Source organism: Neofelis nebulosa, chromosome 5 (assembly GCF_028018385.1).
Source record: "Neofelis nebulosa isolate mNeoNeb1 chromosome 5, mNeoNeb1.pri, whole genome shotgun sequence".
Classification (NCBI taxonomy): domain Eukaryota; kingdom Metazoa; phylum Chordata; class Mammalia; order Carnivora; family Felidae; genus Neofelis; species Neofelis nebulosa.
In genome coordinates, this window is record NC_080786.1 from 147,019,937 (window position 1) to 147,038,775 (window position 18,839).

At 39.4% G+C, this 18,839-nt stretch overlaps 1 protein-coding gene and 1 long non-coding RNA gene across 14 annotated transcripts in view; one reads left to right on the forward strand and one right to left on the reverse strand.

Moving 5' to 3' along the window:
- The window catches only part of SYNJ1 (synaptojanin 1), a 91,213-nt gene that overhangs the window by 25,191 nt on the left and 47,183 nt on the right, over positions 1–18,839 (reverse strand). For 11 of the 13 annotated variants that reach the window (XM_058731893.1, XM_058731886.1, XM_058731891.1 and 8 more), the window contains exons 13-21: positions 17,857–17,880; positions 14,982–15,173; positions 12,718–12,802; positions 7,994–8,134; positions 7,525–7,717; positions 7,089–7,247; positions 5,499–5,655; positions 4,766–4,883; positions 4,450–4,665 (exon numbers count right to left, since the gene is read on the reverse strand). In XM_058731893.1, coding sequence (XP_058587876.1) covers positions 4,450–4,665; positions 4,766–4,883; positions 5,499–5,655; positions 7,089–7,247; positions 7,525–7,717; positions 7,994–8,134; positions 12,718–12,802; positions 14,982–15,173; positions 17,857–17,880 — 1,285 coding nt within the window. The remainder of the gene's footprint in view (positions 1–4,449; positions 4,666–4,765; positions 4,884–5,498; positions 5,656–7,088; positions 7,248–7,524; positions 7,718–7,993; positions 8,135–12,717; positions 12,803–14,981; positions 15,174–17,856; positions 17,881–18,839) is intronic. The other 2 variants (XM_058731892.1, XM_058731887.1) reach the window with 1 other exon arrangement.
- On the forward strand, positions 16,538–17,961 carry LOC131512792 (uncharacterized). The gene is made up of 2 exons (XR_009262314.1): positions 16,538–16,687; positions 17,837–17,961. It is a non-coding gene; the product is annotated as an uncharacterized LOC131512792 (long non-coding RNA).

An 18,839-nucleotide genomic window follows, 5' to 3' on the forward strand; every position in this document is an offset into this window, starting at 1 on the left:
ATAACTAGTCCAACAACCAGCCCACTGACTATTGATTAACAAAGGCCTATGGAGGCCAGGAAGTAAAACACAACAGGGAGAGCAGTAGAGCCACTGGTGGCCTGGAGAGGGCACTCTGCCTCTCAAAGCTTTCAAATTCAAATTTCTTTCAAATACTATGCTAATAAAACAGCCTGTCAGAAGAAGGGCCCTGGGGCCCTCCATTTGTGATCCTGCTAATCTAATCCTTCATTTCACTTACAAGGCAAAAAGGGCCAGAGGTTAAAAGTGGCTTGTTCAAAGCCACTCTACAAGGAGACTCCGTTACAGGGCTAGAATACAAATTTCCTGTCCCCAGAGTCCAGCACTATGTATTTTCAAGGTCTCCATGACATCTCTGAAGCAAATTTCCTTTGACCAAGAAAGAAGATGGGGAGTTGTCATTAAAATATACATATCTGATTGGCCCCAGAGTGCCTTAGGGTATTATGGTCCTTGTCTTTATGCAGGGGACAGCCATTTACTCTCTTGGGACTTCAATGGCCTTTGCTATGACTCTAAGTTTGCAATTTTGAAATAAGAAGCCCCCAAAAAGAAAAAAAACTAAAAGGACATTAGAGTAAGTTCTGAATTAAGACAATCACTGACATGTAATAATGTTATCGCACAAAAAAGAGTAAAACAAAAACATTATCAGTCTTATTTATAGAAACAATTTTACACATTGGACTACTCCCCGATTATACAAATCAAGATCAGAAATCCCTGCAGATTTTTCAAAGATGAGGGGAAAATATGTGCACGTACATGCGCACGTGCGTACACACACACACACACACACACACACACACACACACACAAGCTAGGATTCAAAGGCATGCCTTATGGATATTAAGAGGAAGAGGCTAAAAAGAGAAATAGGAACAAGTACTTTATCCTGTTTAAATCAGAGGCCTGATTTCTACAGATTTCTACAATCACCCAAATATGACCAAGATAAGTGACTCAATTTCCTTGGCATGTTAAGTTACTAAGCTGCAAGATGCCACCATCTGAAAGACACAGAACATCATCCCTATCTAAATACTATGAAGGGGATCTTTTTCATACTGTTGGCAATAGAGAAGATCTCTCCTCCAAAGGTTATAATCACTACTATAAGTTTGCGCTTATGCTGCACTAGTCCCCCCGACTCCAAACATTTACAATAGTCCCCCCCTTCCTTATCCATGGAAGATACATTCCAAGACCCCCAAAGGATGTCTGCAACTGCAGATTGTACCAAACCCTATCCATACTGTTTTTTCCTCTACCTACATACCTACAATAAAGTTTAACTTATAAATCAGGCACAGTAAGAAATTAACAACATGAATAATGAATCAGGCACAGTAAGAAATTAACATGAATAATGAAATAGAACAATCGTAACAAAATACTGTAATAAAGTTTATGTGAATGTGGTCTCTCTCTCAAAATATCTTATCGTACTGTCCTCACCCTTTATCTTGTGAGGATGGGAGATGATAAAATGCCTGCGTGATGAGATGAAGTGAGGTGAGTGATGTAGGCACTGTCATGTAACATGAGGCTACTAGTGGCCTTCTGATGCTACATCAGGAGGAGGGTCATCTGCCTCCAGACCACAGCTGACCTCAGGTAACCAAAACCATGGATAAGGGGGGGGGGGGGGGGTCTACTCTGTTTGTTTTTTGATAGTGGTACCAAAGCATTTGTGGTCATATGGCAGTGCTAATTTCTTGATCCTACCCTTAATTAGCAATGTGTTCCTTATGAATGTTTAACTTAACAAGAGATTTTGGTTTTAATATCCATGTATATATAATATCCATGTGTGTGTATATATATATATATATGTGTGTGTGTGTATATATGTATGTATGTATATATGTATATATATACACACACACACACATATGTATATGTAGGTCTTTGAGAAGCTGCATTTTCTTCCTATTTTCACTAGGGTAAAAACTTCTAGATTTTCCCCCCAATTAATACAAATACCTAAATTTGTCCCATTCACATTTCCAGGGAATGTCTTATTTACATATAGAGGACTTCAGTGACTCCTAAACCATAGTCTTATTCTAGGACAAAAGGTAATGATCAATTTAGCCTTACTGGCAACAGTAGTCCTCTCCTTGTTTACTTCCATTGTCTGCTTTTTCTGTTCTAATTTGGTTGCCTGAAGGTGTGTGACAACCAGAATATTCCACCTGTGGAGGCATGCATGGTTTTATAATGTTAGGGTAATACCTTGTTTTGTTACCAATACTTTTTCTAAAGATGACAAGCACTTTGGGGAAAGCTTCTGGCTCCAATTTAACACCAAGTTCCTTCAAGACTGTTTTTTCTTTAATGTTAATTGATTTTTGACAGAGAGGGAGACAGAGCATGAGCGGGGGAGGGGCAGAGAGTGAGGAAGACACAGAATCCGAAGCAGGCTCCAGGCTCCCAGCTGTCAGCATAGAGACGGACACAGGGCTCAAACTCAGACCGTGTGATCATGACCTGAGCCGAAGTCGGATGCTCAACTGACTGAGCCACCCAGACGCCCCGCTTCAAGACTGAATTATAAAGACAGGTCCTTTTCCTGTCTCAGAGTCCTTCACCCTTTTCTCTCTAGCCCAGTTCCATAATTTGCATTTGCTCACGAGGACACTTACCTGCTCCTCGGCTGCCCACATCAGGCTCCTGGTAACTTGGCTTTCTATACTTGACCAAGCTTTCTGTCATCTGTAAACCTGGAGATTTCACTATATACTTCCGAATGCCTTAGGATTTTAGAAATTTTTTTGTTTTGTTTTCAAGCTTTGGGGTAGATCTCTGTTAGAAGATCTGAGGGAAATATAAATGCAATTTCTTCTGTATCCGCTCATTTCCTCTCTGAAAGGACTCCAGGTTTCTTCGGCATGCTTCTTGCTCTACAGAAGCACACTATCTTCAATCTGTGGACTAGGCCACCCAGTACAGAGATGTGTCCACCAAATATCTACAAAACATACCTAACTGAGTAGATGCAAAGCACAGAAAGGAGTCAAGTCCCTTCCGTATGAAATTCAAACACGTGCAGTCTTTCAGAACTGCTGGACGCTTGGAAAAGAACATGTTTTTTAAACAAGGGAAGAAGCATCTGGTTCTGCAAAAGGCAGATGGGTAAATCAATAACAGCAACGAAGACTGGACTGGATGACTCCTGACTGATCGGATTGTGCTGCCTTCTCTGTTGGAAATCAAATGTACTTAAAATTACTTAAAACATCAAATTTCTTAAACTAAGGGAGGAAAAGTCACTCTGCTTTACTCCTAACTCTCCTCAAAAAAATAAAACAGTGTGGGGCGCCTGGGTGGCTCAGTCAGTGGGGCATCCGCCATTGGCTCAGGTCATGATCTCACGGTTTGTGGGTTTGAGCCCTGCGTCGGGCTCTGTGCTGACAGCTCAGCCTGGAGCCTGCTTCTGATTCTGTGTCTCCCTGTCTGTCTGTTCCACCCCTGGCTCATTCTCATTCTCTTTAAAATAAGTAAACATTGAAAAAAAAAAAATATATATATATATATATAAAATAAAACAGTGATCACAGCTTCATTTTGCCATAGGGCTTTGTTATACATTGTATGATATATATAACCACACCTAAATGTGCACATATTTTTTTAAAAAAAAATTTTAATGTTTATTCAGTTTTGAGACACACAGAGAGACAGAGTGTGAATGGGGAAAGGGAAGAGAGAGAGGGAGACACAGAATTTGAAGCAGGATCCAGGCTCTGAGCTGTCGGGACGGAGCCCGACGTGGGGCTCGAACTCACCAACTGTGAGATCATGACCTGAGCTGATGTCAGACGCTTAACCGACTAAGCCACCTGGGCGTCCCAAAGTGCACATATTTTTTGTTCATCGATTGTTCATAAAAACTTTCACTATTCAGCTTTAAACTCTATAAACGTAATTCAGTTTCAAAACCTATGAACTCTTTGAAATAACATTTCTATAGTATGACTTTCCTGTAATTTGGAAATAAAAATACAGTTGACCCTCAGACAACACAGGTTTGAACTGCACAGGTCACCTTATACGTGGATTTTTCTCGACACAGTACAGTACCGTAAATGTATGTCTTCTTGCTTATGACTTCCTTAACGCCATTGTCCTTCCTCTAGCTGACTTTATTGTAAGTATATAAGACATACACCACATAAGATATGTGTTAGTTGACGGTTTCCATTATTGGTAAGGCTTCCAGTCAACAGTAGGCTATTGGTAGTCTTTGGGGACTCAGAGCTTCTAAGTGGATTTTGGACTGCATGGTGGTCAGTGTGCCTAACTCCCACATTATTCAAGGGTCTACTGTACTCAAATGCTGTTCAAACAATAGAAAGGTAATTTCTAATGTAGAAAACATCTATGAGTCATGAGCTGCTTTTGGACAATAAATATTTTACTCACCTTATGAGTATAACTTCACCAAAATCTGTGAACTGCTGCAGAAGATCATCGATCAAAGCATCATCGAAAAAATTATTTTCTGGGACAGAACTTTTGATTGAGACCAATACTGTCCCATCTGGTGGACCTTGAACTGCAATCACCTCTTTATAAATGTTCTGCCTCTCTTCGGCTTCAACTTCAAATATATCTATATCAATCAGGGCAACGACAGGCCTTAAGGCATAAAGGGAGATGGATGTGTTAGAAATGTTTACTAAAGGATGGATTTCAAGTAAATTTCAAGCACGGTTAGAAATACCAAGACTGTTTAAACCTGTGGTCAGAAGTCTTTAGCTCGGCTCTTCCGTAGTGCAGCAAAGTGCCAGGAGTCCACGTGTAGAGGATTTTGCTTCCATCTTGAAAACTAGCATTTAGAAGATCTAAATCTTCAGCTGCAGTCAGAATGAAACAAAAACAAAAATAAAACCACAGGCGCGTGACAGATCATGGGGAGCAAGGAGCAAGATTCTTCGCTTTACTGGCTTCAGTTGTCTGAGGCTGGGATCCCTGATACACTTGTTAATCGGCAGGAAGTCCAGATACCTTTAAGTTAGAAAGGTGTTTTGGTTGAATTATCACTTTATGCTTTACTTAGTAAAAATTAAGATAAGGCTTTATTTCTGAGAGTACTTAAAAGCCAAATAGTGTTTCATAAGTAATTCAACAGACAAGCAGCAGTTCATAATATTTACAAACCATATTGGTTATTCAAATTAAAAACCTTTGTTAGCACTCAGTTGAAATTTTCATTGAAATTTCATAAAAATGAAATTTCCTTACTTCTCTTTATATGGAATTATGGAAAGAAAATACACTAAAAAATTAAATTATTATAAGCAAGTCTGAGAATATTTTAAAAACTGTTTTATATTTAAATTTTATTTATTCTATTCTAGCAAACCTTTGTTAAAAAAAAAACAGCCCTCCTCCCTTGATATTTATATCATTTCCTTCTTCCTCATAAAATTTGCATTAGCTCATTTAAATGAAGAAGTCCATTTCCCAACCTGATCTATCAAAAGGCCATTTCCTTCTTCTCCAGAGGACACGGTCTGTCCACGCAGGGGTGCGGCACTTTTCACTGGTGTCATAGTCGTCAGAAAACAAATCGTATTTGTATGTTGGAGCAAAGGTAACTTTTCCTTCTAAAAATCCTCTAAAAATCTAAAATAAACATACAAAGTAAGTTATTAGAAAAAAAGTTGTTTTCATTCAGGCAGCCATTCGCTACATGTCTACTATATGCTGGAGATTCACACAAAATCTATGTCCATCAGATGAACACTTCTAACTGAATGGAACAAATGGTAAGAAAAAATAACCTGGGACTTGTGGGAACAAGTGTTCATGCCACTTGTTTGACCTCTGATTAAGCAAAGTACAAAAATGTGAATAAGGGAACTCTACCAGACCTTTAAGCTACAAAAACCAAAACTATGACAGATTTTAGAAATCATATATGTAGTCTGATGTCTTATTCTCAAATGAGGAAATAAGGCCTAAAATGTGAAGTGGGGCCCAAAGTGTTAGAATTTAAGTCAGATGATCACGAAGGCACGATATCAAGTGGCCTTAATCACCTCTTACTTAAAAAAAAATATTGGGCGCCTGGGTGGCTCAGTCGGTTGGGCGTCTGACTTTGGCTCAAGTCATGATCTTGCAGTCTGTGAGTTCGAGCCCCACGTCGGGCTCTGTGCGGACAGCTCAGGGCCTGGAGCCTGCTTCGGATTCTGTCTCCCTCTCTCTCTGTCCCTCCCCATTCTCCATTCCCTCCCCATTCTCTCTCTCTCTCACTTTCTATCAAAATAAACAAACATTAAAAAAACAGTACCTTTGAAGACTAAGATTCTAAATTCACTATTACTCAAAAAGAAAGAATCAAAAATGTATTCTCTTCTACTTGAAAGAGAGTCTTGGGGCACCTGGGTGGCTCAGTCAGTTAAGCGTCTGACTTCACGTGAGGTCATGATCTTGCGGTTCCTGAGTTCGAGCCCCACGTCAGGCTCTGTGCCAACAGCTCTGGGCCTGCTTCAGATTCTGTGTCTTCCTCTCTTCCTACCCCTCCCCTGCTTGCACTCTATCTCATCTCTCTCTCTCTCAAAAATAAATAAACATTAAAAAAAAAAAGTGAGTCTTACAGAGACTTAATATATTTTTCCTCCTGGGAGTTATTATGAATCTTCCTTTTTTCTTTTCTGTCTTTAAGGAAAGGTAATTCTATATCTATTAAACCCGAGATATGTAGTTAAGTATAGACTCCAAGGGATTTTAAAAAAGGCAACAGGGGCGCCTGGGTGGCTCAGTCGGTTAAGCGTCCGACTTCAGCTCAGGTCACGATCTCGCGGTCCATGAGTTCGAGCCCCGCGTTGGGCTCTGGGCTGATGGCTCAGAGCCTGGAGCCTGCTTCCGATTCTGTGTCTCCCTCTCTCTCTGCCCCTCCCCCGTTCATGCTCTGTCTCTCTCTGTCTCAAAAAAATAAATAAACGTTAAAAAAATTAAAAAAAAAAAAAAAAAAGCAACACTGTGATTAAGGAAAGCATGTTTCATAACAAAAGATCCCCTTCTTCTCAACGCAAGTATCTTAAGTATGTGTATACCTGTCCAGCATTTTTCTGATTGATAAGCTGATCTCCTGCTATAAGAGAATCCCAATTTTGCTGTCTTATGAGCTCTTTAACTTCTTCATTAGGGAGATCAATGCGATAGTTGAAATCACCACACCAAAATACGTAGTCGTGGGAAAACAGCATCCTTCCCTGGAGGCAAGGAGAAGCATTTTAGATCTAAACGGTCAATATGAAACATGTTTTACCACTATTTCTTTGCCTCAGATATGCTCGCCGCTCCCCCGCCCCCACCGGCCAGGCCCTGTTTATGGGACCCCAGACTAAGAACACATGAAGCATCTATTTAGGTGAAAATCGTTGATGTTTCTAAGAAGTATCTTAAATTTTCAAAAGCTGACAGAGAATTTGGAACAAGTTAAAGTGCACTTTGTAGCTTCATCTTCAAGAACAAGCAGTATGAGCTCACCATTGGAAAACTCAACTTTCGCGCTATTTCTACAAAATCTTCGTTTCTTTCTTTGACTTGGGACTGGCCTGCAGCAAAGTGGCTACAGACGAAGCAGAGGCTGGTTGTATGCAGCAGCATCCGTATCGCAACGGCCCCCTTGTTTCCAGTGGCGCCTCCCATTCCGGTCTTCACGGTGTCGACCGCAACGTCCCTTTAAAACAAAGGACTCTGAGTCCAAGATCCGAGCTGCCAACACAGTTCTGTGAGCATAAGACATTAGGAAGGTCTAGGACACAAACGTACAGCTGTAGTTCAAGGACAAGGCTGTGAGACGGTGTGACGGAATGACTGGTGATTCTTTCATCAAAAACACATTTAAGAACAAGATGCATGAGTAATTGTTTCCCTGAAGCAACACACATTCCAGGTCTTTTTCTGGCTACTCGAGGGTGGGAAAGAGCCTGCGCACAGCGCCCTGTTCACTGACCTGATGAAGGGAGCGTGTTGGGGTCTGATAAAAACAAACAGGCAGACGCCCACCAACTGCTCAGAAGCCAGCAGCACATACTTGTTGTCTCTGGAGATGGTCTTCTGCAGTTCCACAGCCCAGAGCTTTTGGTTTGTTGTGCTACCAGAAAACATTACAAAGGGAATCTTTTTAAAAGATATGGACAAAATAGCCTATTTTACAAGACAACTGTCAATTACATCTTTATATACCCAAATTTAGTAATTCTCCCAACAGTCCGAAATCCACACCAACACTGACATCTTTATGTAAGCTGTTTTTGTTTCCTTTAAAAAGAAAAACCTGAAATTTAGCCAAAAGATCGCCACACTTCCAAGTCTATTACTCTTTCACAAAGAAAACCTGAGCTTACTTATGAAACGAGTGCTCACCATTTGAGTAATCTCAAGCTGTACTTTTTCCTGTACCTATTACCTAGCATCAACAATTATCAACATTTTGCCATTTTTTTCTTCCAACCCCCTCCCCCACTTTGTGTGTGTGTGTGTGTGTGTGTGTGTGTGTGCATGCGTGGACCTAGAATATGTTAAACCAAATCCCAAGACACATGCCATTTCACCCACACATACTTCACTACACATCATCTAAAGTAATGGGCATTTTTATTTTCACATAATCACGATGCCATCATCACACAATTCCTTAACACTATCAGTTCGTATTTAAATTTCCCTAATTATCTAAAAAAATGTCTTCTCGTGGTTGATTTCTTTAAAAGAGGATCCATATAGGGCCCACACACTGCATTTGCTTGTTATATCTCTTGAATCTTTAATAGTCCCTCAACCCTCCCCACCTCATCCCCTTTCAAATACTATTTATTTTCTAGAGAAGTTGGGCCATTTGTCGTAAAATGTTCAACAGTCTGGATTTGACGGATGTGTCTTCATAGTATCTTCACTTGTCCCTCTAACTCTCATATTTACTTTACACTGGTTAATGCAGAAGCTTAAGAAACTCATTTAAATTTATTTATTTGTTTTGGCAAAAATAACCTCATGGTTAGTGCAGTCAGACTTGCATCAAAGCAGAAGTACATAATCTCTGTGCTGTGACACTGGATCCACTGTTCAGACTGTGACAATCTAATCAACTTTTTTTTTTAATGTTTATTTATTTTTGAGAGAGAGAGAGAGTGCAAATGGGGGAGAGGCAGAGAGAGAGAGGGAGACACAGAATCTGGAACAGGCTCCAGGCTCCTAGGTGTCAGCACAAAGCCCGACATGGGGCCTGAACTCACCAACTGTGAGATCATGGCCCAAGCCGAAGTCGGACGCTTAACCAACTGAGCCATCCAGGTGCCCCTCTAATCAAGTCTTTATAATGAAAAGTCCCCCCGTTAATCCTTCTAAGGTTTTAGCATCTACCGATCACTGCCATTATTTCATCAGGGGTTGCGTGATGTTGATGTTATAATTTCAGCATTCCATAGGCATTTGTAGTTAAGTTAGAATTCCTCTATAAAGAATTTTTCTCAACTATTTTCTCTGAAATACAGTTCATACAAAGAAGGTAGTGTAAATGCTGAAGTCTTTATAAATTTTCAGTGTAGTAAGTTTGAGCCTCCGAAGAACCCCCAAGAAACTCTAAAGGAGAGCCAAAGGGTGTCTCTCATAGTTCCAGGTCACACACATGATAAGTGGTAAGCCTGAACATGACACCACGCCCATTTATCTAATCTAACACCGCCACACCACCTCCAAAATACAAAGCCAGCACATGGATTCTCTACCTACCAGAATCCCCCCACCGCAACTCGGATTCTGAAAAGAGAATGATGGCTTTTCATCTCCTTATCCAGCTTACTTCTCAGGTCATCTTCTAGTGAACCCTACCCTGATCATTCATTCAAGCCACCCCCCAGCCACGCAACTCCACGTGCCTGATGCCCTCTACCTCTGTTTATTTCCCGGTCCATTTACCGTCTTCTATCACACCACATACAAGCATACCTTGTCTTATTGTGATTCGCTTGCTTATGCTTCCCAGTTACTCTGTTTTTGACAGATTGAGGCTCTGTGGCAACCCTGTGTCAAGCAGGCCTATCAGTGTCATTTTTCCAACAGCACTTGCTTACTTCATGTCTCCATGTCACATTCTGATAATTCTAATGATGTTTCACACTTTTTCATTTTCATTATATTTGTTACAGTGATCTGCGGTCAATGATTATGACCAGCCGGAAGCTCATATGATGATTAGCATTTTTTAGCAGTGAAGTACTTTTTACTTAAGATGTGTACATTGTCTGTTACACATAATGTTATTATTGCATACTTAACAGACTACCGTATAGGGTAATCTTAACTTTTGTATGCACGGAGAAGCCAAAAAAGTCATTTGACTGGATTTATTGCCATATCTGCTTGACTGCAGTGGTCTGGAACTGAACCCACAGTATCTCCGAGGCATGCCGGTAATTTACATATTACAATTACTGTTTATCGTCTGTCTCTTCAGCTAGAATAGAAGGTTCATGAAGGTAGGGATTTTTGTTTTATTCATTAATGTATCTTTAGCACCTCGAGTAGGTGCTCAACAGATACTGGTTAAAGAAATGAATAATCACCAGTTTACTAAGGAATAATTCGATTAAACTCTAGACAGATAATCAATTGAACAATTTGGTACCAGGAACAATAAGAGTATGCTCTATTTTAAAACCTGAATATGTATTTTCAGGAAAGAGATTCAAATCAGCAAAATGAATGCAGTTGCGTTTCTTTTCTACTTCCCTGAGTGAATGTTATTTACTTAAAGCTAAGGAAAGGGGTGCCTGGGTGGCTCGGTTGGTTAAGTGTCCGACCTTGGCTCATGAGGGTCGTGATTTCACAGTTCGTGGGTTTGAGCCCCACGTCGGGCTCTGTGCTGACAGCTCAGAGCCTGGAACCTGCTTCGGATTCTGTGTCTCCCTCTCTCTCTCTCTGCTCCTCCCTGCTCACATGCTGTCTCTCTCTCAAAAATAAATAAAGATTTAAAAAAAAATTAAAAAAAATAAAGCTAAGGAAAAAAATGTCATTTGCAAGATTGATGACTATCTCATACTATTTCAGCTCATAATTTTACTCTGAAAATCTTTTTAAAAATGTCACAAAAGATGGGCAATTGTTCAACTTTAAAAGCAAGCATACTTTCTTAAAATAAAACACTTAAGCTTTAAGTTCCATTTAAGTAATTTGCATTTGTAATAAGGCTTCAGAACAGCAGTTCTCAAAGTGTGGTCTGGGAACACCTCTGGGACTCCCCCAAACCCATGAGGTCAAAACTATCTTTATAATACTAAGACCTTTTTTTGCCTTTTTCACGATGTGGATGGATATTTGCACGATGGTGCAAAAGTAACAATGAGTAAAATGGCTGACGTCTTCACATGAATCCAGGTACCGAACTGTACTAGGATGATTCATTAGTCTTTACCGCCATGTACTTGCAGTTAAAAAAATGCCATTTCACATAAGAATATCTCTGTTGAAGCAGGAAATGTTATTAATCGTTTTCTAAATGTCATTAATCTGATCAAAGTTCAATCCTTAAGTCATATCTGTGATGAACAGGAAATATGCACAAGGCCCATTCTGCTTCATATTGAAGTGTGATGTTTGGAGAAGCACTTGATTGTTTGAGCAGAGAGATGAACTGCTACCATTTTTCATGGAAAACCATTTTTATTTGAAAGGACTAATGACAGACAGACTATGGTTCTTCAGACTTGGGTTATCTGACAAACATTTTTTAAATGAACCTGCCTTTTAAGGGAAACAACCAATAGTATTTATTTCCAATGATTACATTTTTCAAGCAAAAATGAAAATTTTGGAAAATGTGTATCTGCTACTGAGAACTTAATAGCTTCCAAACATTTGAAGAATTTGCTGATGAGATCAGTAATGAGGCTAATCAATATCATGCATTGATATAATGAAATGTGCCAAGATTTGGAAGATCGACATAACTCAGTGAACTAATATTTTCAAAATGACCAATACATGATGTTTCAAAATCATGCAAGGATAAAAAAATAGACCAATGAATTCTTGTGTAATAGAGCACAAATAGTTCATTGCTATGGTTTCAGATTCCATAAGGTTAGTCCAGATTCCTGAACTAACCTTGAAGGACCTGTTTGTTGAGCTTTGGTGTAGTATCAGAGAAGAAATTATCTCAAAAGGCTATAAAGTTCTTTCCATTTCCAACTACGTTATTTATGCGATTTTCTTCATCTACTTCAAGCAAAACAACACATTGTAACTGACTAATACAGAAGTAGATGTGAGAATTCAGTTGTTTTAAGCCAGAAATGAAAAGATGTACAAAACTACACTCAAAGCCAACCTTCTCAGGACATTTTTGTTCTGGAAAATAATTACTTTTCAGGAAAAAAATGTATTATTTATGCTAACATGTAATAGGTTTATTGTTTTTTAAAGAATTAAATGTTTTGAAATTTTCATTTTTAAATTTCTAATGTACTATCTAGAGATATAACCCACACGAACAAAAATTCTTTAAGATTTTCAACATTTTTAAGAGTGTAGAAAGATCCTAAGACCAGAGAGGTTGAGAATTCTATTTTGCAGTTTAAAAAGCACCTTTACATATATTATCCCAATCTACCTTTGTAACAACCACTTAGTTATCTGCCTTCCATGTCCCTCAACTAGAAAATGACCTTGCCGGCTTACCTTGCATTCACAATGTTTCCAGCATTCAACTCTACCATTTCTTCAAAACCAATTGCGAATATATCAGTTGGCTTACTTCTTTTATCTACAATTAAGCATCCAAGAAAAACTGTTAAAAATATAGCTTTAGTCAAACGGCACCCGCCCCCACCCAGTCCAACTAAGATCAACGCCAGACCTCATAAAGTCCACTTCTGTGTTTTATGTTTAACCAACTTCAAATTGTAGGCAAAACCAACGAATGGGACAAAATTACTTTAAATTTAGCTTCCATTCAGGCCTCCTAAGTTTTCTTCTTTAAGACTGTTATTTCTGAAGATCCTTGAGTCCTTTCAGAAATCGTTTTGAAAGAACTCTTGCTAAACTGCACATGGGCATCAGAGAAGCAAGCCACTTTGCAAAAGCTGAAGAGAATAAAAGGGGGAGTAAAGGGATTCTTTTTTTTTTTTTTTTTAAATTCTTTTTAATGTTTTATTTTTGAGGCAGAGAGAGACAGAGCGTGAGCAGGGGAGGGGCAGAGAAAGAGCAAGACACAGAATCCGAAGCAGGTTCCAGGCTCTGAGCTGTCAGCACAGAGCCCGATGCGGGGCTCGAACTCACAAACCGCGAGATCATGACCTGAGCCGAAGTCGGACGCTCAACCGACTGAGCCACCCAGGCGCCCCAGGAGTAAAGGGATTCTTCAGAAAAGGCACAGAGTGACTGAGAAATCATCTCCAATCAAAAGGTAACACACAGGAATTTTCACATTCAAATTTGAAAACTAGAGGTTTGACCTTTTTACTATGTCCTACGTGGAGGAATCCAAGAAAATTAAAAGAGATCCAGGGGTTAAGATGTACCCCTCTGTTCCAGCCATTAGCTCTCTCCTAATAGACAAGGACGAAAAGAGAACAGAAGCTACTTGAGATAAGTGGCCCAGGGGGACTTGGGTGGCCGAGGACTCAGAAAGGAGAAGTAGCTAGAAAGGGCCTATAAATAGCATTAGACTGAGAAAAATAACAAAAATATTTATTGACTGCTATTACGTGCAAGGACTATACATGCATCAACTCGCTTACCACGCACTTTAGAAGACAGATTATTTTTACCCTTTAGTACAGACAAGACACTAAGGCTTTGGAGAACCTAAGCAACTTGCCCAAATTCCCAGACAAGCCGCAGTGTGACCCAGTGATGCTGGAGCCAAACTGCCTTGAGTTCAAATCCTGACTTGCCATTACCAACCAGGCTGTGTGAGCCTGGGCAGGTTGCCTCCCTTACTGTGCCTCGGTTTCCTCATCTGTGGAATTGGAATAATAACAGTATCTGTGCAGTAGGTCTGTTATAGGAAATAAATGAATAGATGTAAAGCACTTAGAGAACTGTAGTGTTAGCTGCTCCTCTAATATTATCACTACTACAACAACAACTATAATTTCAAGGTAGGTTCAATGTAAGTGAAAAAAGATCGTTTCAATAAAAGTCTGGGGAAAACCTTAGGGTTTAAGATGTGACTGATTAGAAATAACTAAAAAAAGAAAATCTGCATCTCACATTTTTTCCTATGCACTTTTTTTTTTTTTTAAGTTTATTTATTTTTGAGAACGAGAGAGAAGACAGCACTGACCGGGCAGAGCTCGACGTGGGCTCACAAACCATGAGATCATGACCCGGGCTGAAATCAAGAGTCAAGATGCTTAACTGACTGGGTCACCCAGGTACCCCTGCACTTCGCTTTTATTCATGATACATGCTAGATGTGTACTATTTTAGAAAGAAATTCAAAGTGACTTTAAAAAAAAGAAGGCGGCCCACATTCACAATCGTAATTAAAATCTTAAAAGCATCATCAGCTCAGTGCTTGGTCCGGGCTGTTAAGAGCTTGGCGGCTGAATGACGACCAAGGTTTTATAAGGAAAAATCAGTGCCGCTAAATTATCAAGTGCCAACATGTGTTACGACAAGTTTTGAAAGATTTTTCTTAATCTACCCCAAATATTTCTTATCTGTTTAGTTAAACAGAGAACTAGATTTGCAAAATGGAACCACTAGGTTTAAAAAATTATCACTCACAAAATAAGCTTGCTGTGTGTCAGTTTAAAAGAATAAAAACAGAACTAGTTTTTCTTCCTTGTGTAGTTACCTTTAAAGGTCTGGCCTTCATCCTTATAAAGCCAAGTTTCTTTTTGAGAGTAAGGCATATTATGAAGTGTTACATTTGTTTGATAGATTAATAAGTCACAGGATTTATATTAGGGGAATCCCTGTTACAAAAAGCAAACCTTGAAACTCCTGGATGCCAGCTAACTTGGGCGCGTCGAGAAGCCAGTCGGTGAGTGTCTGATTCTTAAAAGCTATGCTGCGAAACTGCTTCCCACCATTCACGTTCCAGGTTCCAACACATACCCGAATTTTCTTGGGCCTTGAATACTTGTAGAAATTCTCACACATGCTCTTTAGTACTTTGGAAGATGCTAATCAAAAACAAAACACCACAGAGTTTTAGCTGCAGGAAACCACTTTTAGAAATCGATTTTTATACCTGAGAAACGAAGCAGGGCAAGTACAATTAGCAGCAGCAGCATAAACAAGCATAAGATACATGCACAGTCCAGCACGATGCAAGTAACCGACACAATTTTTGAAAACAACGGGCACTTGATACAATAGCCAAAGTAAAAATTATTGCGGCAACATAAAGCATGCAGAACGGTTCTTTTTCCATGAAGGGGTACATCATCTTATAATGTACAAAACTAGAGATTATACATTTGTAGGGACATAGCAATTGACTTTCGTATAACTTTAGTTCGAAGGCTGGCGAAAATATAAATCTTATTTCCAAACAAAAAGATTTAAGAACATTTACATTTAAGCTTCTAACTACTGACAGGTGGTTTGAGAAGGAATGGCTCCCGGACAAAAATACTAATTATGGACGATAACGAGATGTCAGAGAGTGAAGTCACTATGAGATCCCTCCCAGCTCACGCAGACAGAGGCCGAAGTCCGCAACAATGGCCTGCAAGGCCTGACACAATCCACATTGCCATCCTGCCCTCATCTGCTACCTCTTCCCTGTTCACTCGCCGCTCAGCTGCTGACTCCCTGCTGTCTCCCTAGGACGCCAGCCTGCTCCCACAAGGCCTCTGCACGGACTGTTTCCAAAGCCCGAGACCTTCTTCCCTCGCCTCCTCCCAGTGAGGCTTTTCCTGACCATCTTATTAGAATTTGCATTCTGTCCCTAACCTTCCACATCCTTTCCTCGTTTTATTTTTCTCTATAGCATTTGTCACCATTTACAAACTCTGTGTTTATTTACTTATCCCGTAACTGTCTGTCTCCCCTCTCAAGAACGGAAGCTCCTGAGGACAGAAATGGTGGTCTCTTTTGCTTACTACATTATCTCCGGTGACTAGAACAGTGTCTGGGACACAGTAGGTGCTCGACGCATCACTGTTAAATGAATGCTCAATACATTTGGACCCTCAGTCTCTTACGTGCATACTTTTTGACCACCATCTAGCTTCCTTCTCAATCACACTTCTCTTTGATTAAATTTTCGGCACTTAACGTGGCTAGAACCTTAATAGGACCTCAATCTAAAAACCGAATAAACACTTACTTGGCAACTAACTGGCAAGAGGAAAAGGAAATCACAATGATTCTCACCTTTTAATACACGATTTGATTACTATTTATTGTTTTAGGGTACCAAGATACACAAGAGAATTAGAGTAAAAAGGCAGATTATGGCATCACAAGGAAAACAGTGTGACCCGTGAATCTCCTGAGGGAACTGCTGAGGTGATCAGGTCACGCCTGCTGTTCCCAGGAGCAGACACGCAGATTTGTAGCCCTCTTCCTACTTGACGTGACTACTCGTATAAGGTGTCAGGTGGTAATGAAAGCACATGATTCGTTCTGGTCTGTTGGTTAACTGGAAGCTGGCCGTACCCAACGAATCCTTCTCCATGACATGGTCTTTGTGAGTGAAATCACTGCCACTGTTCCTACTATGAAAACAGCCTCTGTGATCCACTCTATATCAAAATACAAGTTCTAGAGTGATTTAACAGCCTAAAATACTCAGCAAGACAAATAATGAATCGTGTGAAAACATGCGGCCATGTTGTGTGAATTAAGTCAGATCAGTTTATAAATGGAATAAAAAGTTGTAACAATTTTCTAGCTTATTCTTAACTGGTTGGCACCTCAATGTGCAGAAATGAGCCCGTGTTCAAACAGATGTCCATTCCCAAATGCCATATCATTTCAGAAAATGGATTTCATTACATAACTCAAAATACATCCAAGTACCCTCCTCTTCCAAACTTCTCACAAAAATAACCAATAGTCTCTCAAAACGTTCAGAACAGTAACTAAGCAAAACAAATCTTAAGATACCAAATCTTCAGTAAAAGGAAGAAAAGATGTCTTTTTCCGATACATTTCTGGCAAGAAATTTTGCCGTTTGGCCGTTTTTGTTCCTTTTGCCACATGTCCGTGTTTAAGGACAAGTTCATAAACCTTGTCCAGAAAATGAAGGCATAAGATTCTTACGAATAGGAAAGGCAAGAAAAATAACGATCTTTAGGTCCTAATCACTTACTCCAACTTTGTTACCAATTTTGACGCTTTTTAAAACAGTTCAGATCACATTTTAGTGCATGTCTTATAGTTACAGAAAATATTTCATCTACAGTATGAAAAAATAAGTCATTGTTTTTCAAATACTATGTGTGAGAAACACTGCTGATAGATATCACAGATAGTACTCTGAAATTAATCCAAAATAGTCACACTGGGGTTTTTACCATTAGCCTAGTAAAAGCAAGGTATAATACTAACAATGTGTGTTCATTGAAATATAAAGGTGAAATTAAAACTGGATGAGCTATATTTAATTAGAATTAAGCATTTACTAGAAGAAGACGGGCAGCATTATGTATTTTCTCCTAAACGAAGTACTTTGTTTTCTCAAACTTAAAAATTTTTTTCTCAGATTAAAACAAGGTATTAATTTATCCTATTAGAAACTGAGGGCAAAATAAGAGAAAGTTTCCATTTATACGGCTTTTGTCGATTTACAATATCAACTTCAGAAAAATAAAGAAAAATTTGCTTTTATTTACAGATTGGTTTTCTATACTGTACCTGACTGTAATGTCTGTTCAGAAACTATGGATGCATCAAGAAGAAAACAAAGAATCATTAGTAAAACAACAAGTTACAATTAAAATCTAGAGTGTTATGACAATACATCCTAAGATGGCTTCACTTTTTTCTTTTACATCAATTTGATTATTTTTTCTGAGGGCTATAAGACACCAAAGATTAAACATAAGTGACAATACCTGACGCAAACCCTCTGCATCTATGAAAAATCCTACAGTGACTCAGTGATGTCCAGGGTGTCACAATCAGGAGGTCCTTGGCCTGTTTTTCAAGCTGCTCCTGTGTGTGTGTGTGTGTGCACGCACATACGTGTGAGAGAGAATATGAATCTAGAAACCCAAGGGGTTAGAGGGTATTGAACACATGAGGACCCTAATATACATCTTCTAGTATTCTTTCTGGGACTCGGCCGATTAAGTACAATCAGTTCAGTTGTAACAAAACATACACATTCCACAAAAATCACCATGCAGTGCAAAACAGTACAGATTCCCATAGCCACAGAGCTTATGGGGAAAATGGGATTAGGGGACAACACTCCCAAATTTTAGCAGTGACACTCCAAAACAGATGGGACCCTAGTAAAAACAGTAGTACGGTTTCACATGTTATTTAACATGTGCTTGAGGTACCTGAATACTCCTTAAATATGGCACTTCATCATGAAAAAGACCTGAAGTTTGCTTGTAGAAGTGGGCATGAGGAGAATGGCAGCTGACAAGCAAGCCGACCCTTTGAACACACGGGTTTGAACTGCACAGGCCCACTTATACGTGAATTCCTTTTTGGTAAATACAGTACTCCAAACATATTTTCTCTTCCTTAACACTTTACTTGACTGTAAGATTACAGTACATAATACACATAACATACAAATTATGTGTTAATCAACTGTTTATGTAAGGCTTCTGGTCTACAGGTTATTGGTAGGTAAGTTTTTGAGGAATCAGAAGCTATACATG